Source organism: Penicillium crustosum (assembly GCF_028827405.1).
Source record: "Penicillium crustosum strain IBT 35664 chromosome Unknown utg000003l_segment0_segment0, whole genome shotgun sequence".
NCBI classification, from domain to species: domain Eukaryota; kingdom Fungi; phylum Ascomycota; class Eurotiomycetes; order Eurotiales; family Aspergillaceae; genus Penicillium; species Penicillium crustosum.
Window position 1 is genome coordinate 3,243,795 of NW_026623124.1, and position 22,555 is coordinate 3,266,349.

The 22,555-nt window shown below is 47.1% G+C and overlaps 11 protein-coding genes across 11 annotated transcripts; 4 read left to right on the forward strand and 7 right to left on the reverse strand.

Moving 5' to 3' along the window:
* Positions 1 to 7: 7 nt before the first annotated feature.
* N7487_008316 (uncharacterized protein) lies at positions 8 to 1,266 on the reverse strand (the record flags this gene model as incomplete). Its single annotated transcript, XM_056876046.1, has 2 exons — positions 8 to 1,033; positions 1,099 to 1,266. 2 exons carry the CDS (start codon positions 1,264 to 1,266, stop codon positions 8 to 10), a joined length of 1,194 nt encoding a protein of 397 aa, XP_056728234.1.
* Positions 1,267 to 2,417: 1,151 nt separating this feature from the next.
* Positions 2,418 to 2,833, forward strand: N7487_008317 (uncharacterized protein; the record flags this gene model as incomplete). The annotated part of the gene is made up of 2 exons (XM_056876047.1): positions 2,418 to 2,531; positions 2,576 to 2,833. The coding sequence occupies 2 exons, from the start codon at positions 2,418 to 2,420 to the stop codon at positions 2,831 to 2,833; spliced, it is 372 nt and encodes a 123-aa protein (XP_056728235.1).
* Positions 2,834 to 3,904: 1,071 nt separating this feature from the next.
* Positions 3,905 to 4,271, forward strand: N7487_008318 (uncharacterized protein; the record flags this gene model as incomplete). The annotated part of the gene is made up of 2 exons (XM_056876048.1): positions 3,905 to 4,030; positions 4,065 to 4,271. The coding sequence occupies 2 exons, from the start codon at positions 3,905 to 3,907 to the stop codon at positions 4,269 to 4,271; spliced, it is 333 nt and encodes a 110-aa protein (XP_056728236.1).
* A 953-nt stretch (positions 4,272 to 5,224) lies between these two features.
* N7487_008319 (O-methyltransferase family 2) lies at positions 5,225 to 6,758 on the forward strand (the record flags this gene model as incomplete). Its single annotated transcript, XM_056876049.1, has 5 exons — positions 5,225 to 5,395; positions 5,471 to 5,603; positions 5,750 to 5,873; positions 5,941 to 6,392; positions 6,448 to 6,758. The coding sequence occupies 5 exons, from the start codon at positions 5,225 to 5,227 to the stop codon at positions 6,756 to 6,758; spliced, it is 1,191 nt and encodes a 396-aa protein (XP_056728237.1).
* A 430-nt stretch (positions 6,759 to 7,188) lies between these two features.
* N7487_008320 (uncharacterized protein) lies at positions 7,189 to 8,918 on the reverse strand (the record flags this gene model as incomplete). The annotated part of the gene is made up of 4 exons (XM_056876050.1): positions 7,189 to 8,075; positions 8,137 to 8,363; positions 8,418 to 8,691; positions 8,753 to 8,918. 4 exons carry the CDS (start codon positions 8,916 to 8,918, stop codon positions 7,189 to 7,191), a joined length of 1,554 nt encoding a protein of 517 aa, XP_056728238.1.
* An 897-nt stretch (positions 8,919 to 9,815) lies between these two features.
* N7487_008321 (uncharacterized protein) lies at positions 9,816 to 12,875 on the reverse strand (the record flags this gene model as incomplete). Its single annotated transcript, XM_056876051.1, has 1 exon — positions 9,816 to 12,875. The coding sequence occupies one exon, from the start codon at positions 12,873 to 12,875 to the stop codon at positions 9,816 to 9,818; it is 3,060 nt and encodes a 1,019-aa protein (XP_056728239.1).
* A 188-nt stretch (positions 12,876 to 13,063) lies between these two features.
* N7487_008322 (Clr5 domain-containing protein) lies at positions 13,064 to 13,683 on the reverse strand (the record flags this gene model as incomplete). The annotated part of the gene is made up of 3 exons (XM_056876052.1): positions 13,064 to 13,224; positions 13,282 to 13,502; positions 13,565 to 13,683. 3 exons carry the CDS (start codon positions 13,681 to 13,683, stop codon positions 13,064 to 13,066), a joined length of 501 nt encoding a protein of 166 aa, XP_056728240.1.
* A 647-nt stretch (positions 13,684 to 14,330) lies between these two features.
* N7487_008323 (uncharacterized protein) lies at positions 14,331 to 14,735 on the forward strand (the record flags this gene model as incomplete). Its single annotated transcript, XM_056876053.1, has 1 exon — positions 14,331 to 14,735. The coding sequence occupies one exon, from the start codon at positions 14,331 to 14,333 to the stop codon at positions 14,733 to 14,735; it is 405 nt and encodes a 134-aa protein (XP_056728241.1).
* Positions 14,736 to 15,439: 704 nt separating this feature from the next.
* On the reverse strand, positions 15,440 to 18,250 carry N7487_008324 (uncharacterized protein). The gene is made up of 5 exons (XM_056876054.1): positions 18,057 to 18,250; positions 17,947 to 17,982; positions 16,529 to 17,823; positions 15,576 to 16,463; positions 15,440 to 15,512 (listed from the first exon to the last, which is right to left on the reverse strand). The coding sequence occupies exons 1-5, from the start codon at positions 18,094 to 18,096 to the stop codon at positions 15,447 to 15,449; spliced, it is 2,325 nt and encodes a 774-aa protein (XP_056728242.1). The 5' UTR covers positions 18,097 to 18,250; the 3' UTR covers positions 15,440 to 15,446.
* A 403-nt stretch (positions 18,251 to 18,653) lies between these two features.
* N7487_008325 (Yip1 domain protein) lies at positions 18,654 to 19,733 on the reverse strand (the record flags this gene model as incomplete). The annotated part of the gene is made up of 4 exons (XM_056876055.1): positions 18,654 to 18,903; positions 18,963 to 19,112; positions 19,171 to 19,576; positions 19,646 to 19,733. 4 exons carry the CDS (start codon positions 19,731 to 19,733, stop codon positions 18,654 to 18,656), a joined length of 894 nt encoding a protein of 297 aa, XP_056728243.1.
* A 329-nt stretch (positions 19,734 to 20,062) lies between these two features.
* Positions 20,063 to 21,717, reverse strand: N7487_008326 (xenobiotic compound monooxygenase, DszA family; the record flags this gene model as incomplete). The annotated part of the gene is made up of 4 exons (XM_056876056.1): positions 20,063 to 20,990; positions 21,061 to 21,308; positions 21,359 to 21,547; positions 21,601 to 21,717. 4 exons carry the CDS (start codon positions 21,715 to 21,717, stop codon positions 20,063 to 20,065), a joined length of 1,482 nt encoding a protein of 493 aa, XP_056728244.1.
* Between the last annotated feature and the right edge of the window lie 838 nt (positions 21,718 to 22,555).

Here is a 22,555-nt window from a genome sequence, read left to right on the forward strand (position 1 = left end):
CCCGCCCTCAGGCCAGCTCTGCCTCAATCAAACTCTCCGCAACGCCTGGATAGGTGTATATATTGACCACCTTCAACCCAGCCTGGGCCAGAATGTCTCTCCAATCAGCTTCGGTTCTTTCTCTCACAGCAAAATGCGCCAACATCATCATATCCATATTGGTCGCTGCAAGTGTAGGTTTCTCTTCGTTAATCACAATCTCATTGAACAGAACCCGTGAGTAGTTCTTCTTTAAAGCAGGTACAAGGCTCTCCAGGATCTTGATGCCATCTTCATCACTCCAATCGTGGAGAATAGAATGGAGAGAGTATGCACGTGCACCCTTGATAGGCTGGGGTGTAAAGAAGTCATGAGCTTGCACTTCAAAGGCTCGCTCTGTACTTTCAGCTACCACACCCGCGATTACAGGTTCTCGATCCTGAAGCACAATCCTACCCGAGGAAGGGCTATTTTGAGCAGCAAAGGTAGCTACATCGTGACCCTTTCCGCCACCAACATCAACGAGAAGAACATCGCTAATAGAAGCATCGAAGCCCGTAGTTAATCGCTCAGCAACGGGGTAGAACTCGTACCAATTCGGTTTACCCGCGCGGTACGCGCTCATAAAAGAGTCGAAATGCTGGAGGTGCGGTGGCGTCGCGACAAGCCATTCAAAGAACGGGAGGTTTGTTTTGTGGGCCTCTTGAAACGGGCCGTCAGTTCCACCCAGAATCGGGGAATTGTATTCGGACTTTCTGAAATATTCCGGGAATCCGTTAAATGAAGGGCGCGCCACATCATAGCAGAAATTGATACTGTGTTGGTAGTTCTCCGCTGCGAGACCATTGCTTAGATTCGTGGCGTAGAACGCCCCGTTATGGAATGACACAAGGTTCATTGCCACTAGATGTCTTGTTAAGCGCTGTAGGAGAGTACTGTCGACCCCAGTCTTCCGAGAAACGGCTGGCGGGGTGAGTCCTGCATCTCCTGCATCCTTGAGGTGTTGGAAAAGCTTGACATCGACGGCGATGCGGATAATGGCGCTTTGAGCTGGCTGTCGTAAAAGTCCAATTAGCACTGTGAGCTCAATAACCTTTCAACGATGTTATAATATCCCACCTCTGCCCAGAAGGTGCGCTGGACGAACTCGCTTGGGAGTTCCAGAGCTGCAATCAGCGCGCGGCTTTGGTCAATCAGAGCTTCTCTTGAGCCAGCTTCATTCTTGTCGAATGCCGCGCGTGAAGTAGCAATTCCATCCAGAATTGCGGAGACAGATGGGGAAGTCATGATGATATTTGGCGTTGATAAGGTGACAAGTGATTCCTAAGGGAACTGTCTCTTAAAGGGAAAATGGTGTATGGGACCTACTTGCCCCTCCCCCTTCTGGCCATATTTTTCCAGTTTTAGTATGGGGCTAGTACACAGTTGAGGGCACGAATGAACTTCTCGCTCACCCGTGGACCCTCTTAAGTGCCGCCTTCACCCAACCAAGTCTTAGACTTACCTTAGCGTTACTAAAGACCTCAGTGGTAAGAGGGCGGGTGATCTTTCGGAGTTGAGCCGAGATAATTACAGGTTCTCACATCATTGGATGTCTGTAGATTGGGAGCTAACGACTCTTGTCAAGACTCTTTGCGGAGCAAATGGCATTGTTTGAATCATGTCTATTGGTCCGGGCGCTTAAAGGCTTCTCTTGCCCCATATATGTTGTACAAAATACGGAGTAATAATGGAAAATGAGCGAACAGGCGCTGTGAGTTGACCATTTAGCTCGCTAAGCCCGACAGGTTTCACATGTAAATTTCATTTAGGAAAATTACCTAATTCGTACAATTAGAAGCTTCGTACGAAGTACGTATACCCCGTAGCATATTCCTGGGTTCCACTCCAATCTAGACAAGGCAAACAGTTGAGCCGCGCCTAAAGTGTCTAAGACTTCGTAGTTTGTGCCCTTTTGTTTATAGTGAAGATAGCATTACTTCCAAAGTAGTGAGTTTATCCACCATTTCCCTATTATGCCTCGACGCATATCACCCTTCGGGTATATTAATAACTAATTAACCATCGCAATATACAATGTGCATTGTAGGCAGAGAGAAAGGGGCACGCACGATCAAGATATATGGGAGCGTTTAGCTTCCCCAACATCTCGATTGCGATTCTCATTGTTCATCTTCTTGATCCCAACTCACTTTGTGCAAGACTCTTGTACGCCATGGTCGTTTTCCAAGTTGCTTTGGCCATTATATCCGTTTTGATTGTATTTTTTCAATGCAAACGCACGGCAAAAATGTGGAACGCTTCCATTAAGGGCACATATTAGAGCCCGGATGTTTTCAATGACTTCTCCTATTTGGTCAGTGCATATACAACTATGACAGATATCATTTTGGAAATTGTAAATGCCATTTTCGACAAGACTGAGCGTTTGCATTATGATGGCATTGACACCGCTTTCCGCGATCATCACACTCGTTAAAGCAACATATTTGAAGCTATTCACCGACCATACTGATCCTCGTTGGTGCACTTCCCTCGTTTCTTTGGGGACTGTAAGTATTACCCACACCTGTTTACCAACTCCGCTAACTTCCAGTCTAGGATTGAGCAAAACGTTGTCATTGTCGCCGCTTATGTCCCGGCTCTTCGCCCCTTTTTCTGCAAGGTATTCAAGTCTACCACTGGCTCTACTGGCAAAACTACCTCACAAAAAGGAACGGGCTCCGGCTTCAAGCCCTCATATAATTCCTTTCAGCGCTATAAACGGACACTTTCTGCGGCGGATTTGCCCCTCAAGAATATAAAACAAAAATCCTGTGATGCCGAGAGCAATAATAGCCAGTCGGATATATAGCAAACGAGAGAGGTTTTAGTGGAGAGTGATGACGACAGGTCTTTTTGAAGGCCACATGTGTAGGACAGACTCAATTCATTCAAAATCATCATTCAGCGATTATTGCACCTAGAATTGAAGGAGGACTTGGCCCCCCCTGGGGCTTCGTAACTAGCCCACCAACAAAGACATAACTAATGATAGCGGATGCTTGTAATAAATCGAAGATATTCGCGCTTGTCGGGGGTCAGCTTAATATTTGCCAATTTCACAATCACTTGAAGTCCCTTACATTATCATATTATTACACCTCTACGTTTTGATATAGACACGTCATCATTGTCACCATAGTTGACATATATTAGACAGACACCTGTCGAACCTAAACCTACCTCTATAATACTTCACGAATACTGCACTCACCATGCCGGCTAAGACTATTGTGTTCACATCTGCATCCCGCGCGACACTGAATGATGGATATTTGTCGGAACAAGTGAAACTAAAACGAGAGTGCAGTCCTCAGCTACACAACCTCATTGGATTTTTTCAACGCCAGGAAAAACAAATTTTCTCCGTGCAGGTGTTCGCTCGTCGAGGGGTGACAGCAATTGCCCTTCCAAATGTAGAATCACTCTTGTCGGACGAGGGTCATTTTCGACCACATCCTACCTTCCATCCTAAGATAAAGGTGGATGCCTGGGATATTCGAGATCCAAACCCAGAGAAAGAGGCATCTCACTCATACAGGGATATTCTGATTATACTGGAAAGAAAGATTCAGTAGAGGCTTTTTGCTAAAAACCGTCCAATGTTCCTTGCCTTCGGCAGTGAACGTGGCCCGTGGGCTTCACTTGAGTATGTATCTGCCCCCTGGTAATTCGATATATAATGTCATCACATATGGGAGCAAATAGTCAATATGAGACACTAAGATGGTTTTATAGAACCCCAAACCCGTTCTTCGGTGTGCTGAATGGGTTGTATCATCGTCGTGGAGTCGAGGGTGAAGAGCACTCGTAAATCCAGACTCTGAAGGAATGGAAGGGACCAGAATCTGAAAATGCGATCTACATCCCTCCCCATGTGAAAATGAGTGTCGCCCACAACTGCGATGCTCCGGAAAATGCATTGTTGGGCACAGAAATGAGAGCTATTCTGTCGGTGGTTTATAACCGTGTATACCAACCAGGCTATGAGAAAGAATCGGTGTTTCCGGTGAGTTTTATAGAAACCTAATAGCGGTTACTAGCCATGGCTTATCCCTGAGCAGATCCTATATATCTCGCAATATAGATTTTGTCAAGTACGCGTGATCGAAGCAGTTTTCGATCTGCCTCAGCAAAAGCTCACCTTAAAATTCACGCCGACTTACAGCTTCTTGAAACGGAAGGAGGCTCCTTGGGACCTTTTCTTTTGTGCGAGTGAAAGCTTACCACGTACGCCAGAGGAACCCTAGAGAAACTCTCAGTCTCTAGCAAGACAGAAGGAAAAAGTACAATCGCATAAAGCTTAGAAAAAAAAGCCTTGGCTATTAGGCATATTCATCGGGATATTGTATGCGATAAAGGAATTGAGCATAGATTTAGACCCTCGGGGGCGATGCTTTTATAAACGGGAATGTCTTTGGAACTCCTATCAGTTGCGCGTGCTATGAATCTCGGAATATAATCAGACATTCTTTTTCTATGCGGATTTAAGCATATTAATAAGTCAAAATATAAAACCCGGAGCTAAGGGGAAGAGCCCCTTTTTGCACACAAACACGCAGTTTTATCAATTCGACATGCCAATGAACGAGATACAGGCGCTCGAATTTTGGGGAAATTGATATCTTCAAGTTATATTTATTCTCGCCCTTTGACTCCACTGTCATACATTTTGAGACTAGTATTTGGTTTCACAATGATACAAGAATAGTCGGCCGCTTATGCGGCCTTGTGATGTCTTTTTGTTGGTCTTTCGATGGTCTTTTTAGGTGTAAAGGAAGACCGTAAAAAAAGCATACTTTGTGCAAGAGACTTTGCTATGTATAGCCTTTGATCCCCATGAGTAAACTATGTTTTACTTCGTTCCTATTTTGTATATCGTATTGGGGAATATCACCGGCCTATCAAGAGGTCACCTAAACTGAAACCTCTACTCCGTGCGCTAATCTGTAGTTTAGGTTTTAGCTAGTTAAGCTGGGCCATAAACAAAACCACCGTCTCTCGGCCACATTACCATTTGATACTAGTTTATAGGGTGGACCTGTTTTGGTGGGCACGGTTCACACAACCGGAACCCCGATGTCTCCGTGTATATTTAGCGTTTATGTACAGAGTTCTCCGTACTCCGTACGAAACATCTTAAAGGCTTTAATACATTGTTTTGGAGAATTGTAGTTTCCATGAAACTTGAAGCAAATTCATCATGAGCCAAAATAAGGACACATCTCTCTCATCACAGATCGCTGCTTTGACCGATAGCGTGCAGACCCAAGGCCTCGATGAGCAAGCACGTTTAGAAGCACTCAATGCTGCTCGGGGGTTATTGGCTGCCCTAGAGTCCCCTGTTGAGAGAGTTATTCAGGATGTAGTAATGGTATGTTCTACAAAACCCTTCATTGCAGTTCTGCAATGTGGCCTTCGAATGTAGTAACTAATTGTGAATTTATAGCACTCCCCAGCTTTGATGGCTCTTCGTATGGGTGTTCAACTGGGTATTTTTACTCTGATCAGCCAAAATCCAGAATGTGGCGCTTCCTCTCCAGAGATTGCAGAGAAATCTGGTGCAAGCTTAGCCCTTGTTGGTAAGATTGGCATATCTGAGGCTTCTGTCTCAATATGGGTGGTGGATATCTATACCGCTCCCCACTATTAATCAGAATATCATAATATTCAGCATAAATAGTATATTGCTATAGGCCACATGGAGCTAATATAGCAATTTCTAAAGACCAGATTACTCGCCTTCTCGCCGCGACAGGATATATCAAGCAGGATGGAGTACAACACTTCAAGCCCTCACCTCTTACCATGGTGATGGCAGACCCAATCATGGAAGCAACCACTCGAGCCTGGTCAGTGCATTGTTCAGTTACTCACCTACCCTTTCAATTGGTTGAATATTTTATTGACTATATGTAGCTTTGAGATCGGTAACCTTTGCACCTCCAAAGCACCGGAATTCTTCCGCAAAAATAACAATCAATTCCCTACCTCTGCCAAAGAGACACCTTTTCAACTAGCATTCAACACCGATATGAACTATTTCGAGTGGTTGGGCCACAATCCAGACCTAGCCAGGGATTTCCAACAATGGATGGCACTTAAGCAGAAAACCACCGTCAATTGGGTTGACTGGTTCGACATCCAGCAACTAATCATTGATGGCTATAACGCTAAGCCCGAAGAAGTTCTCCTCGTTGATGTTGGAGGTGGCGAAGGGAATTATTTGCGCCAATTCCGGGAGAAATTCCCCGAGGCACCTGGGCGTTTGATCCTACAAGATCTGCCACAGGTTATTTCGACCATCGAAAATCTCCCAGAGGGCACAGAGCTAGCGCCACACGACTTTTTCACGCCTCAACCAGTCAAGGGTGTGTATGATGTTCGGATTGCATACTATGGTTTGTGCTAATAAAGCTCAAATAGGCGCGCGAACATACTTCATGCATTGGATTCTTCATGACTGGTCAGACGAGCACTGTCGATCTATTCTGGCCAATATTGTCGATGCAATGGAGCCCGGTTACTCTCGTCTGGTTATCCACGAGTCCATTCTCCCGGATCTTCACTGTGGTCTGCCGTCTGCTTGCCTGAGCATTATGATGATGGTCCAGGTTGCTGCGTTTGAACGGTCTGAGAAGCAGTGGCGGGATCTTCTTGCGTCTGTGGGACTGACGAATGTCAAAATTTATCAGCCTCCTGGAAGCGGAGAGGGTATTGTTGAGGCTATCAAATGATTTGTGGAGCAGGATCCCTAGCATTGGTTTAAACTGGAGAAGCAGTCAATCAGTAGTTAAAGGGACGGTCACGAATAGTTCCTTCCCGCTTGACCGCTTGAGGTATAAGTGATTGGACAAGAGGAAAGAGAAGAGCTGGGGGACAGACAAAGAGAAATGTCAAGAGAAGAGGAAGGTGCAGAGAGGGGATGAAGAGAAGGTACTTGCCTATATTGAAGAAATGGGCTTATCCGATACCAGGGCCGCACCTGGGCAGTTCTCTCTCATTTGACCCTAAAGCAATCTGATACTTTTATTAATCCCTAGAAATGCCAGGAGACTTGATATACATATACAATATTTAAAATAAACCACGGCAGAAAGCCAAGTGTAACTTCAGCGAGCCACAGCGGCTTGGTTACACTCCAGATCCAGTCTCCGAAGAAGGGCATCAAAGATGATCATCATCACCCAACAACCACTGAACATGACGATAAGACACACGGCCTTGATCCTGGGACTGTCGATGACCTGCTTGGAAGGTTTCGGCAAACATCAGACCACGTTCATAGTGTTGAACACCCATAATCCCCTGCGGGCCATCGTAATCGCCATATCCCTCTTGGGCATCAAAGACCGCAGCATATTGTAGGTCGGGCATGTCAATATGAATGGGGGTTGTAGGACGAGTCTGGAAGCCCAGCTCGCCATTCCAGGTCATGTTCTGGATCGCCAGCAACGTTCCATTCGTGATAATCAGATAGTCCCAATCTCCGTTCGAGATTAAAACGCGATTAGTCGCTTCAATCAGTCGTGGCAGGACATGCTCCGTGGGATTCGCAGACTCGTCGTATTGTTGCTCGGGTCCTGGGTCGGGGCTCACAAAGACACTCTCGACGCTACAGAGCTCCCAGTCGATATCCGTAGGAACATGCAGAGCCTTCTTGACATCCGTGCGGTTGAAATAGGTTGATGGACCCGGTTGGTAGAAGAGGTCTGTGGGGAAGCCTAGGACATCCCACAGGAGTGGACATGTTTGACTGATCTTATAAGGACTCCAGCATGGATTTGTATTAAAAGCCTCATTATAGATCATGTTGTAAATGTCGCACTTGGAGTAATCCATTTCTTTGGGGGGCTGGACTCCAGAGGCCGGGTAAGTGAAATACTCCTCGAAATATTCCTTGTAACCGCATTGTTCATAGGTATCCTGCAGCTCCCCCATGAACGATTGGTTGAAGTTGAACAGGTCGGCATGTTGTTCAACGAGGGGGTAAGCGGGGAGTACAGCCTGGATATAATCCCACTGGCCGATGCACGCATCATACATCAGAGCTCCTAATATGGATGAGAATGTGCGACCAATATAATGCAGCTTCGGGGGATTCTCAAGTCTTACCGCTGAGGTTGAAGTGTTCGGTATCGTTCTTGTCAAGCATGGCGGCGGATATGTAGGGCACGTACCGGCCCGCATAACTTTCACCCGTTAGGAAGATTCGGAAGTTCTTGATATCATATTCTTCTTGGAACTCCAGGAAAAAGTTGACGAAATCGGCAGCGATCTCCTCCTCACCGGTAGCAGTCGGTGTACCGTTTGAGAACCCAACTCCAACCGGTTGGTCGACCCTATACACAGTCAGTTTATCAATTACATCTATACTGTTTTCACTAATGACTTACCACAACATATTGGTTAAATTAACCCATGAGTACTCATTAATGACTGGTTCATAGGTGCCGGGCTGCCAAGTAAAGCGGCCGTTCTCTTGCAGAAACCCCTGCATTGAACTACAACCCGGTCCACCATTCAGCCAAACTGTGAGGTCGTTGCTTGGTTCCCCAATCTTGGGTTGAAATATATAAAACAAGGAATTATTTTCACGGATGGGCATAAATCCCGAGTACATCTCTCCCAATTCGAAATGTACATCCGGTAAGCTCTCCACCACATGAGCTGTGAAAAGATTACATTTTGGTCAGTCGAGATTGAAAGAAAGGATTGGAATAAAGCAAACATTTGGTCTTGTTAGTTAAAAATCGATAATTTGACGTATCAATCGGTTCAGATCCACGAGTATGATGGGTGGAATGTGTGGAAGCGCGTCGAATCGGCTGTTTTGCTTGGCCGCCATTGATGAGAAGTGCGATTGTCAGCGCTGCCGTGAGAGATCGACCGAACATCTTGGCAGTTCTCGTATAGAGATTATCTTCGCAGTGCAAAATCTCAATCGGCCCACTCGGGCAGAGCTACTGAGAGGCTACTCTTATATCCCCAACATGCCAGCTTCCCCTGCATTCGTGTGACAAACCCTTGAATTTTTTTTCTTCCGAGTTCTGCGCAATAGGAGTCCACTTCCCAAGTGATCGGCGGTGCTATGTACTACATACTTTCTATAAGACCACTCATAATGTACATAATTGGCAAACCTATGTATCCGAGGATCCGAAAGTGGGTTTGGATGCCAGGTCCCGGTAATTCTTCGGGAATTGCCGAGGGATATGTACCTCAATCAAAAGGAAGCTGAGTAGGGAGTATGCTCCTTAACTCTGTGCCATATACGGAGTATATGGCACTACTCTTCTGTGTAGAATAAGAAAATCAGCGAAAGCGAAGATGGGGTTTAAGATCAGAATGGATAGCTCATTTGTGGAATCTTGGCAGTGGTTGGGGTGGGGGGGGGTTGGTGGCTGAGTGTCTCACATCTTCAGGGCTTAAAAATTAAGACTAGAAGGTAAAATGTATATGTATCACAGTATTCAGTTCAAGGTGAAATATAAGTCTATGTAGTTTGAAACCACAACTACAATATTGTACATACAGTCGTTCTTGTCCTCACATCCAGGGAGATGGCCACAGGGGTAGAAAAGTGCTGCCTTGTCCAAGTTGTGGATATGCCCTCGGGCCCAGTGGAGGAACTAGTGAGTTAGTGATGCATAAGGTTTGTTAATAATGCATTAATAACCCATTCTAAGGTCATACCGGGATGTGATGGCGTTTATTACCTTTAGAGGTAAAATCTAAAGGTCTGATATTACATCTAACATGGTATATTGATGTGATATTCCGTGCTCAGGGTTCTATAGCATACCTTGGCAGTCTTGACAGTTTTGCCCTATATTCAACAACTCCTTCGGCACCCCCATATCAGCAAGAAAATGGTCTTGGTCGCCCTCAAAGTCAGAGTCAGTCCAAATAAATTTGGTCTTGAGAAATCTGGCCACAGCCAGATGTCCATTGGCTTTAGCCAAGATCACAGCTCGAACAAATTGATCTCTACCTTCACCTTCCGCTGAAACTCCCTCATTCAGAAGAAGTTGTAAGCAGTCAACACGGCCCCATTCAGCTGCACCTTCGAGTGCTGTTCTTCCGTTTAATGGAGCTCTCGGTGCATTCACATCTGCGCCTGCATCCAACAGCTTACGTGCAATGCCAATGTAACCTTGGATAATAGCAAATTGTAAAGCCGTAGCTCCACCATTGTGGGCCGGCGCTTGGTTGACATCCGCACCTTCTCGCAGAAACAGATCGACAAGACCCAAATCACCTTGTTTCACCGCTAATTGCAAGGCTGTAGTACCATGGAACGGACTAGGTGGACTGTTCACGTTTGCTCCGGCTTGAAGCAAAAATATAACCAGCTTTTTGTTTCCAATTTTGATTGCAAGATGCAAGGGACATTCGTCTTCAGCGTTCAAAGGGTTCAGGGGAGGATTGACATTCGCGTGAGCTCTAACCAGCATTTCTGTAATGCCTGTATCTTTGAACTGCACCGCGATCTGCAATGCAGTCTTTCCATGGTGACATATTGCTGGGCTGTTGACGTCTCCCCCAGCAGCAAGGAGCATTTCAATATGCTTCATATTTCCATACTTGACTGCCCGCTGTAAGCCAGTGAGATGGCCACCGCTGGAACGATTAGGATCTAGTCCGGCAGAAACTAAACTCTGCAATAGTCGAGTATTGCCTTCTTCTAAAGCAATCTCCACAGGATATCTAGCAGATACTGAAATCCCTTTGACGAAACTGAGTTGGTGTACATCTCCACCGGCGGCCAGCAGTTCTTTAGCAAGCTCATGTTCTCCGTATTGTAAGCTGGTTGTGAAAGCACGACCCATTTCACGTTTTGTCCAGTCTCCGCATGCAATTAGACTTCGCGCTATAGATCGTTCGTTGTGGATAACTGCCAATTCAAGCACTGATTGCGGATATGATAGCACAAGACTCCATTGCTCAGGATGCGAAAACATATCGTTCTTCGAGGCCTCACTTTTGATTGGATCACAGTAATGAGGCCGCATCCTTGGAATTCCATTAGGCTTGATACCAGCGTTGAGAAGAAGATGGATAATTTCAGAGTTTTTGGATAACAGAGCCATTGCAACTGCAGTAGCAGACGTTAGAGAGAAACGGGGGAACATGGCGAGGAAAGAGCGAAGCACATCGGCATCATTCATTACTGAGGCTCTCCATGCAATCGTGATGATTTCTGCTTCACCAAGATAGGCGCCCCGTTGAACAAGAATTTCGGCTAGAGGAAGATTTCCTCGACATAGGGCTGCCTCTAGCACAGTTTTGCAGAGATGCTGTGGTATTTCAAATTGCGGGAAAACTACAGGCTGTGTTTGGTCGGCCCCCCACTCGAGCAGGAACGTTGTCAAGTCGTCATCTTGCGCAAGTATCGCAGATACAAGGATGGTGTAGCCATCTGCATATAGAACCGCATGTAAAATTCCGATGTCGAGCAGAAACATCGCAGTCTCAACATTAGCAATAAATCTTATAGCGCAACCGACAACTGTAGCTCCAGCTGCTTGAAGCAAAGATATTATTTTCTGATCTCCATTTCTGATAGCCAGCACAAGAGCATTGTGTCCGAATTTGGCATCATAAGTGGTTACCCGGGGGCCAAGACCGAGCAATAGAGACACAGACTCCGCATCACGACGTATCACAGCATCAAACAGCTGAAGGGTGTTAAAGTCTTCCATCGCACGCTGACTCGCTCTTCCGCCCTCGGTTAGCAAAGTCTGACACAATCTGATGCGGTCTGTCGTGTGAGCATCTCGTGTCAAAGCCCTTTCAAAGAGTGAGTTTCCGACGCTCTCCTGTGGCGCTATGAAGGCGTCTGCGAGAGAGACATCAGATCCCGCCCGAAGAAGGAGAGTGACGATATTGTTGTTTCCCCCGTGGACTGCCAGTACTAGAGGTGGAACACAAAGACCAGATTTGGACTCTATATTGACTTCTGCACGGGCCTCGAGGAGGGTTCGTACCAATTCATCGTTGCCACTTGCAGATGCTAAGCCTATTAAAGTCGTTCCGAGACCGTTGAACTGGTCGTGAGACTGGATAGGCTGTATCGCATTGATGTTGGCTTTTCGTGCCAGTAGTTTCCCCGTCGCATCAATTCGCTTAAGTGCGGTCACCAGAATCGTGCCTTCAGGAAACATATGGTCCACAAGACCCTCGGGACCAGCTGTCAGAAGACAGTGAACAATTCTGAAATCTTGATTCCCCTTCACGGCAGAATGTAAGGACTTTGCCGTGATATGGGCACCGTTCAATGCGAGAACTTCTACCATGTGTCCATTGGAGTGCTTCACAGCAATGTCGAGTGCGGATTCCCCGCCGTGACAAAGATCGACAGTAGCGCTATGCTTCAGTAATAAGCGGGAAATCTGTAAGGCAGCTTCACCACATTTCATGGCCATATATCCGAGGGGTGTGGCAGTTTTCATAGGACGGAATTTGACATCGATGAGGGTGTCGGGACCCATGCCAGCCTCCAGCATCAACCGTGTGGTTTCGATGTCAAGACATTTAATTGCACTACCAAAGAGGCTCTCTGCAATTGCCCCATCTGACATGTTATGTTTCCTAGATAGCAAATGGCGCAAGCTCACAATGTTGTCGAGTCCAGACATGCGAAAGATCTTCAACATGAATTCCTCTTCACCATGAAGGTGAGACCCGAAATTTCCTGTGTCTCGCATAGTAATTTTGTTAGACAGAAGATAGAGAGCTATTCGAATAAAGTTCCTTAGCTTGGAGTCACTGTCGCTGGAAAGCTCCTGGGAGGTAGCAGCGTGCTGACCATCGTATTCCTCAGGCATTACAATGCTCAATGCGGTAGCCATTCGGGAGCCACCTTGTAGCACTTTTTGACTCGGTGGTGCTACCCAGGCAAACACCGAGTCTAAAGTGGAAACCCAATCCTTCTTAGAAGAGTGACTAGACCGAGTCATCCCCGGAGAAGCAGAGATATCTATCTCTGATTGGGAATAAAAAAGTCCTAAAACGGCGTAAGTCTTGAGTGGACAAGAATCTAAAAGGCCATCATTTCAAAAGCATCCCCACCTTTAGCCTTGTCTGGGAACGCAGATTGTGAGAAATTGAACCAGGGGAGGTTCGAAGGCCATTGTAGCTGCAACGCAGACGGTGCTGGGGAGTAGACCAGAACACCTTCTGGAATTTTAGGGGAAGTTTCTATACCGTGTTAGATGACTGCGAGCCCACTTCCACTCGCTGTCCAAGAAAACTTACTTGAAATGACCTTCTCCATTTCTTTTTGCATTGTTGTTTGAAAGGCCTGTCGACCAAGCTCACGTTTAACTCTCTTGGGCTCAAAGAGAACTCCATTGATATAGACTTCTGTGTCTGCACCTCGTTTTTTCAGGTTCTGATCAAGGAGCTTCCACTTCTTGGATCCCATGTGATACTTTTTGAGTCCCCACTGCGCGAATTTCGTTTCGTATTGGCTCTTGCTATGCAACTGTTATTTAAGGCAAGTACATCAAAGTGATAGATCTTGGGAAAATGTACATACCTTCTGCAAAACCCGTGTACCGCTCCCATGGTCTGAATCACCTCCTTCAGCGATTTGTCTTGGTGGATATAGAGGCGCTCGATTTCAGCCTTGTGGGCCTCCCAGTTTAGGTTCGCCATGGTTTTTCACATATAGTTCTGAAGAAACATAAAAGATTATTGATTCAATATCTGTGTAAAGGTACAAGTAAAAGGACTAAAAGAACTTACTTGGGCACTACTCCGTAGACATCCGTTTATATAAATGATTACCTAGGTAGCGGTCTGAGGTGAGGCTGAGCACAAACCATGCGCCACTACTTTACACCCTACGTAATTATCCTATTCGCCGATGACCTTGCTCGTATTGTGATTGGAGAAGAACCAAATCCGACTGCATGATCCTCCACTTACAAAAGACAGCAAAGCAACCTTGGAATGTACCCCCTTGACACTGTGGGGGCTGCATGTCAATATTGCGCGTTGATTGGTTTTATCCCAAATCCGATTCCAAGAAAAATCTCCTTGGGGAGGGGGGGGGGGGGGCCGTCCGTATACATCCATACTTCTCAGCCCCTATCAGTGGCGAATGCTTAAATCTAAACAACACTCGCCGGGTGCAAGATGGGCAATTTGACATTGACTTCGTTGATCCTTCAGATATTTAATCCTCTTTATTCCTCGGAGAAAATCCCCAACATAAGCCTTCACTTCATCAATATTTCCTTCAAGCAATTCCACGTTAAACATTTCTATACAATTTCCGAATATCACATAAACCTCTCATGATGGCTTGGTCTCCAGATGAAACTTTTTCAGGCAATTCATGCCTCTTCGATGAGCGATCCTGGGAAACTGGGTATCTCGATGATCTCAATGGTCTCAATGAACACCCTTTTTCGTACTCGCAATACTCCTTTCATGCTGCGAATCCAAGCATGCTTCATTCCACCCAAGGCCATGCAGCAGGTCCTGGCAATGTCACTTGCACCTCGCAATACTCCGTCGCACAGGGTGGCGCCGTGACTAGCCAGCTCATGGGCTATGGCACCCCTATGCTTGGTCAACCCACGTCTATCTCTCCTCAGCTTGCTCATGCCATGCAAAGCCCACCACAATGCATTCCTAATCGTGCTGCCCGGGTCAGAAACCAGAGATCTCGAGCCTGTCCTATGCCTCACAAGGCCGAGTAAGTCTCGATGATGAACCATGTCGGATACTTCCTTCATTCTCTAACAATCACTTCTTCCAGAGCGTCTGCAGAGCCGTTTCAATGCAAATGGAAGGACTGTCGATCCACGCAATCGTTTGGTCGGTTAAATGTCCTTTGGCGACATATCGAGACACAGCATCTCTTTCCCGGTGCTTACAAGTGCCACCGAGAAGGGTGCGGTAGATCCTTCAATCGGAAAGACAATTTGGGAGAGCATGCTCTCCGAGTTCATGGGGAAAGAAGAATCTAAGTGCAGACCGTGCTAGACTTCACCAGGGTGTCATAACAGTTTCGGGGTCTCGCACCAGATGACTGATCAACAATTACCACCTGGGCACCTTAGAGACTTCGGTGTGAGTACAGCTAGGTCGGAAGAAGGAAAAACTTTTTATTAGCGAAACAATATCATTCCAAAGATATAAATCATAGACATGTATGAGAGATGACAATTCAAATAGCCAAATAGCTTTTGACAGGGTAAAGGATCCATGCTAAGTAAAGGAATGTGCAAAGTCTAGAGGGAAGAAGATACAATGGAATATTCACACAAGTGTATTAAAGATCGCTAATGAACTGCAATAGTAACAACTCTGAGCCTTCCCCATGAGAGTAGTGGTTCTGTGTTTTTTTTTTTTTCTTCTGGTTTTTCGTTATTTACAATCTTGACTATCTTCGCGACTGACTGGTCAACTCAAATTTTCTCCATAACATCCTTTAGTACATCAAACAAGTCACCAGTCTGCTTCTCATTGCCGAGCTATATTGTATTATTCAATGTTAGTATCACGAGAGAAGAAATGAGAAGAATTTGGAGACTTACCCGGAGAAGAAGGCTCACAACTCTATCGTCTTCGTTGCTGGCGAGGTAGATATCCCGAGTGGTCGGGCGAGAACCCTTAGCATCACCAAAGGGCATGGTATGCCAAACCGCACTGTTCAACATGACACGCAAGGCACCGTCGGCGCGCATGATAATGCGAGCGGATTTCTTTCCATTGGACTCCGTCTTGAGATTGAGCTTGAAGGTGCCGGTACCACGCTCCTTCCATTTTTTGTCGTCAAAGTAGTACAACTTGCCCTTGGCTGTGAACTCAGTGCTCTCGTTTTCTTCGCCGGTTTCAACTGGGGGTTCACGTTCGAATGAGTCACGGGCCATATACGGGATCCAGGGGGGAGGTAGAGGCAGGAAGGGGTCCATACCAGTTTGTTCGTGGAAACGCGAGTCGGGCTTCTCGGCAACAAAGGTGCCACTGGGTTCACCGACTTCGTCGTGGTCACTTTCCTCCTCGGAGTCATCTGCACCAAGCTTCTGGTCAAAGGAAAAGGGGGTATTGGGGGTTGCAAAGTTGGGCAGTTTACCAGCTGTTCCAGAGAAACTGGTGGGGGCGTTGGCAGATGCAAAACTGGTCAGTTTACCGGCTGTTCCAGAGAAACTGGTGGGGGCGTTGGCAGATGCAAAACTGGTCAGCTTACCGGCTGTTCCAGAGAAAGCAGTGGGGGCGTTGGGAGACGCGAAGCTGGTAAGTTTACCAGAGGTAGCAGGGAAAGCGCTACCAAAGGCAGAAAAGCCGGATCCGAGGGCACCGAAACCAGTAGTCGAGGCACCGCTGGTTGCAAAAGGCGAAGCATCAGAGCTCGATTTAGTTCCAGGCATTGCGAAAGGGGAAGGCGCGGCAGAAGCCTTTCCAAATGCACTCGCGGTGAAAGTCTAGAAGCAAGTGTTAGCGGAAGATGGAAAAAGAAAAGCTGGGGAAGTTGAGGGAGCAAACTCACCTGGTCCACCTTAGCCTTGCGCTCCTCCGAATTGTCGCGGGGTCTCTTCTTCTCGGGTTGTCCTTCGGCAGTAGATTTTTCGTCTGAAGTCGTCTCAGTCAAGCCGGGTGCGGGGTCAGTCGCGGTGTGGGAATTCTTCGAGGCATCATCCTCAAGTTGTTCTCGACTCCGTTTCTTCTTGAGGGTTTGTGAAGACTCATCCTCGTTTCCGCCGGTGGTCGTTTCAAGACTCTGTGGGGATTGAGAGTCGTTAGAATCAATGATTTCAACCATGGGGTTAGGGTAATTGAAATCCGTTGGACTGCATGGGTCAGGAGGTGGGGAGGACGGGTATTCAGGTGAACGGTAGTCAGGTAGAGAGTTTTCAGATGAAGAATCCCCAATTGACTCAGGCTCTTCATAAATGTGGAATGAAGGGTCATCATGTATGTAGGATTCAATTGAGCGGTGCCAATGGGAGGGCTCTCCAAGAGGAGGGTACTCAGATGAGGGTTGCGCAGATGAAGGGTGCTCAGATGAAGGGTGCTCAGATGAAGGGTGCTCAGATGAAGAGTGGGCAGATGAAGAATGGGCAGATGAAGAGTGGGCAGATGAAGAGTGGGCAGATGAAGGGTGGGCAGACGAAGGGTGCCCAGATGAAGGGTGCCCAGATGAAGGGTGCCCAGATGAAGGGTGCCCAGATGAAGGGTGTCCAGGGGAAAGGTGTCCAGGGGAAAGGTGTCCAGGGGAAGAGGGTCCAGTGGAAGGGTTTCCAGATGGGGGAATAAGCTTTGGGGAAGGAATGGTAATATGGATTTTGGAGGATTCGCCTTCAGCGGATCTCGAAGTTGGGGAAGCCAAGGAGACCACTCCGGCTGTCACCTTGATACCAACCTCAACAGGAATGGTCAAACGGCTAATTTGCTCGGATCCAGCAATTGAGATCTTGATCTCGAAGTCCAGGGGAAACTGGACCTTGGTCTCGGGGATATGGCTCATGATCGGGTTGTGGGACAGAAGTGTATTGTGAACTGAAGTGTTCGCAGGTGCTTTGGGCAGCACGATGTCACTCACATCTTGGGTAGTGGAATCCTTGGAGATTCCAGCGTGATTGGAGTTGTTGTCCGGGGTGCATTCTCGGGATCGCTTGGTTGGGGGTGTGTCGTTGGCCCCATCTGTGTTGTCGAAAGAGCGCTTTCGGTTTGCACGGGCAGAACCGTCTTTTTCACCCACAGAGTCGAGGTTGGTCTCCTTAAGCTGTTGTCGCACGGGACGTTCGCCGCTGTCATTGTCGGAGGGAGGCGACTGCGCGGTTACTGTCAAGACGATATTGTCAGGTCACATGAACTTTGGAGAAAGCCGTGTAGCAGTAAGGGAATTGTAGATATAAAGAAAATCTGTAGGGCAAAACAAAAACGGATCACTAGATCAAAGCGCACCTTTGTGGTCCATTTTCGGTTGCTCTGCTTCCAGAGCTTTGAAGTTGTCAGCGAAACTGCCCAACTATGTGGGGAATTTGAGGCTATGCGCCTAAGCAATGATGACATACCACCTGCCGAGGAGTTCTGCTCACGGGAAGCAGAAGCCATGGCGTCGCGTCCGAAGGACAAACTTGTCAATGATATTGGGTATTCGAGTTACCCAGTCGAAATTGAGTTGGGCGGAGCTTCCAACAGGTTAACGATAACCGCGGATAAACAGATCGGATCGATTGGGACCAGCCGAATCGACGAAGGAAGGAAGATTTGAACCTTGCGAACTTTGCGAAGAGAAGAACAAGAGGATGGAAGGGTGAAAAGGTGAAAAGGTGAGAGAAGAAGGAAAAAGATAGCTTGCCGGTTCTTATAACTTGACCGCCGGGTGCGGGGCCCAACAAACGGAGTGCTCTGAATAGCAAAGCGTCAATGGAAAATGGGAACAAAGCATATTCATCTAAAGAATAACAATTGTCTATTGTTGCCTAAGGGTACCTCGGCAGAATACAATTCGCATAAATTCAATTCAATGTCTGGATATACCGGTATCCGCGCTATTCTAATACAATCAATCCAATGTTGTTATTGAGATTCATTGCGCCGATGCCTATCAGAGGCATGTGACAGCGCATTTTCTCAACTATTGAGCACAATATCACAATAGAGAGCCCTTAACTGATGAAGCAGAGACACCCGATCGCAACGTAGAATACAAACAGTGGGTATACTGCGATTCCGACTCGGTTCCGTACCACTCCCGAGCCTCCTAGGATGCTTACTCCAGCTGCTAAAGACCATGCGACTAACACAAGATATACTGGTATCCGTGCGATAGTAGGAAGTCCCAGTGCACTCAGCATTGCGGCAATGACCAAGGGGAATAGCGTATAACCGATAATGCAAATCGACTGGAAGAAAGAACTAACAGGCCGGAATGTTAGTAAACTGCAATATTGGGGGATAATCCATACAACACTTACATCTTGCCACCAAGGAGCTTGATCTGAAGAGTCACAGCTGCTTCTCCGATCCAGACCAGACAGAAGACACCCGAGAAAACCACCGACGATTGATCACCCTTTGCGACAGACAAGAACAAACTCAGGACCAGGCAAAAGACAAGCGGTCCCCTAGAGTAAAGCCCGGATTAGCTTTTAAGCAGATTTTTCGTGTGTAGGGTTAGCTTACCAGAGATCCCAGTCTCGCAACCCTTCGCTCATGCCACCCTGCAGGACCACGTCGGCATCCGGCCAGCGTCCAACGAGTCCTCGAATGTTACCACCAAATCCAGACACTCCACCCTGCTCGGAATCAGCGGTACCGCTGCCTCCGCGCTGCATCATTCCTCCGAGCAAGTATTTCGGCCAAAGCACCTGGCGCATCTTCTCCCACACGGCAATCAAGTCGCGTGACAATGTCTCCCAAACACTCTCGTCGATTGTATTTTGCGTCGCACGACGATCCTCACCACCCATAGAGGATGCTAAGTAGTTGCCATAGCTAGAGGAATTGCCGCGGTTGCTCGAGCTGGATTCGATGTTGCCTCGCAGAGGGGCCGTGTCGGTGTCGCGCAGGGGGTCGTCAGCTTCGACGGCTAGAATCACACCGAATTAGGATATTGTTTATACGCTGGTAGTTCAGAGGGGCAAATAAAAGTACTCACCATCATCGGCTTCAATCAAATCATCACCAAGGAGAGAGTCGTCATCATGGGGTTCATCATGGGGATGGCCTCGGTGTACGGTAGCCATGGTTCGCGTGGTATGGTCGTTATGGTTGAAAGACTAGCGCAAGAATGACACCTCGTTTAGTTTTAGTCCTCTCAGAGGCGAAGTCAGGAAATGTCAAGGTAATCGAGGAGTATGAAGGTCGAGTTGGCCAAAGCTGTCCCGGAAAGGCTAGAGTGGCATTACGTACTGGGTCACGGGTAGGTAATGTTACCAGGCACGTTCTGTTTCACCTTCACTTCTACGCATCTCTTGCATACATGTATGTTGTATGCATATTAATTCTAAATCAATTTAATAATCTTCTAATCTTCTATCTTCATAAATTGAATCATCAGATCTCGTTAATTCGATCAATTTTCCACGGTATCCTCAACATAAGGCTCCTCCTCCTGATACACATCGTACTTGTACTTGCTTCCAATGTGATCAGCCCTGAGCTCTTTCTGTCCCTTGCCAAATACCTTCTCACGAGCTGTGAGAGGTGCCTCTGAGGAGTCTGGGAGCTCAGGATAAAGACCGCGTCGCCTTAGCTCAGGGATGAGTAGGTCAACCACCTCCTCAAAAGTGCCAGGCGTGGTAACATAGGCAAGATTGAACCCATCGAGGTCAGCCTCTTGGATCCAACGCTCCATCTCATCGGCCACAGTAGCAGGACTTCCAATAGCCACCGGGCCAAGACCACCGATTGCAGCCCTCTCAGCAACCACGCGAGGCGTCCAGCGCGGGATTTCCTTGCTAGTCGTGGTTAATGAGTCAAGCAAGCTAGTGACTTTGTTTGCCTCCAACGAGTCTGAAGCCGTGATTTCTTGGTCCAATGGGATTTTGGAAATGTCAATTCCCGTCCATCCGCTGAAAAGAACCAGTCCTCCAATAACAGAGGCGTATTTCTTCAGGTCCTCGTACTTTTCCCACGCCTCTTCGTCGGTATTGCCTACAATGGGTGTGAAGGTACCAAAGAACTTGATTGACTGTGGATCACGGCCTTTTTCTGCGGCTAGCTTGCGGATATTTGCGATCTTCGGCTTCAACACCTCTGGCGAATGGGAAGAGACAAAGATTGCCTCCGCGTGTGTCGAAGCAAATTCCGATCCTGCAGGTGAAGTTCCTGCCTGGAAAAGGAACGGTGTCCGCTGCGGAGACGGGTCGACGATGTGTCGTGTGCTCAATGAGAAGTACTTGCCCTTGTGGTTGATCTGGCGGACTTTCTCCGGGTCTATGTACGTGTCTGCTTCGGGGTTGGGCGACAGGGCATCAGGAGCCCAGGAACCCTCCCACAATCTATACGCGACAACCGCCGAGTCAGTCTTCAATAACATCACCCTAACCGAGCTGTGGGAATGCAACTCACTTATAGAGCACCTTCAAATACTCATCTGCCTGACGGTACCGTTCGTCATGCTCAATTGGAGTATCCACACCAATGGCTTTGAAAGCCGCTTTCTTATATGAGGTCACGATGTTCCAACCCAGTCGACCGTTGGTCAAATGGTCCAAAGTTGAAAAGCGCTTAGCCAGCAAAAAAGGCTGCTCAAATGAAGTCGAGGCTGTGATGCCAAAGGCCAGATTCTTTGTCACTGCAGCCATTGCCGAAATTGGCTAACCAGAAGTCAGACTCTGGTCAGAACATTTGTGCTATTGATACTCACGATAGTAGGATCTGTCACAGGCCATTGCGCCGCACGTCGAATACACTCGTCCAGTTTACCCTCATAGGTATCATGACCTCCAGTTGTATCTGCCAGGAACAACGCGTTGATTCCACCGCGCTCCAACAGCTTCGCCAACTCTATCCAGTACTCGAGTGTTCGCTTGGTCGCAGACTTGTCTTTGGGGTTCTATGCAGCTATCAGCATTATGGCCCTTCATGTTCAATTCCTATACCACTAACCTTCCATTGTCCAGGGGACAGATGTCCCACAGTTGACATATCAAAAGCATTAAGCAAGATGTGTTTCTTGCCAGCGCTGGCGGAGCCATCCTGGCTACTAGCTGCAATGTCTCCCATGATGCGCAGTTTTCAAGACAAACGATGCTTTCTGTCGAGCCTTACTCGCGCAAGTGCGAAACAGATCTGGCAATGGTCTATAAGAGTGACACAACCCCTCATGTCCCAAATCAACAAAGACCGGAAGGACGGCTTTGCCCAAGTGTACTACCCCCGCACCATCCCACCTCGGAATTCGTCTATCATATACGTATCTCGCGCCATCAACAATGCGAAAGAGGGGAACGGCAAACTTCCGAGCCCTGTCGGGTGAATTCTTAGAACTGCATATGGCGTGCCGTAGATCAAACATTCGCCATCATCCCCACAGTAATCACAGAATTATCTTGTGGAATATATTTAACCTCCGAACGCTAAGGCCGGTATAAGTCTATGACAATCTATCGGACCATTTTTCTAGCCTGTTATAGGGATGGATTTCATCATCGGCTGTCAGATTGCGTGACACTTCCCTCGTCAAGTAACCGATTTCGCAGATTATTACATGCTATACTCCTTTGAATTGATCTTTATTATCTAAAATAGAGCATTGAACCTTGGAAATGATAGAATTATAATAATGAGGTTTAAATGTCTTATCACTTGGCAGTTGATATAGCGGAGCATTTAGAAAAGCTCGGCAGTTTTCTAGCGAAAAAGGTCCATTGATTGTATGGTATCTACTGTGTTACTGACTGGCTAGATAATACATGCAGATAATATAATCCAATTGTTTTGCATTTCTCTCTTGTTAGGAGACTTGCCACATACCATCATTAGGAGCAAATTAAAGAATAAGTTTATCTATGATAGGCCTTACAAGCTGACAACGACACCAAAACCTTTAGAGTCATAATTA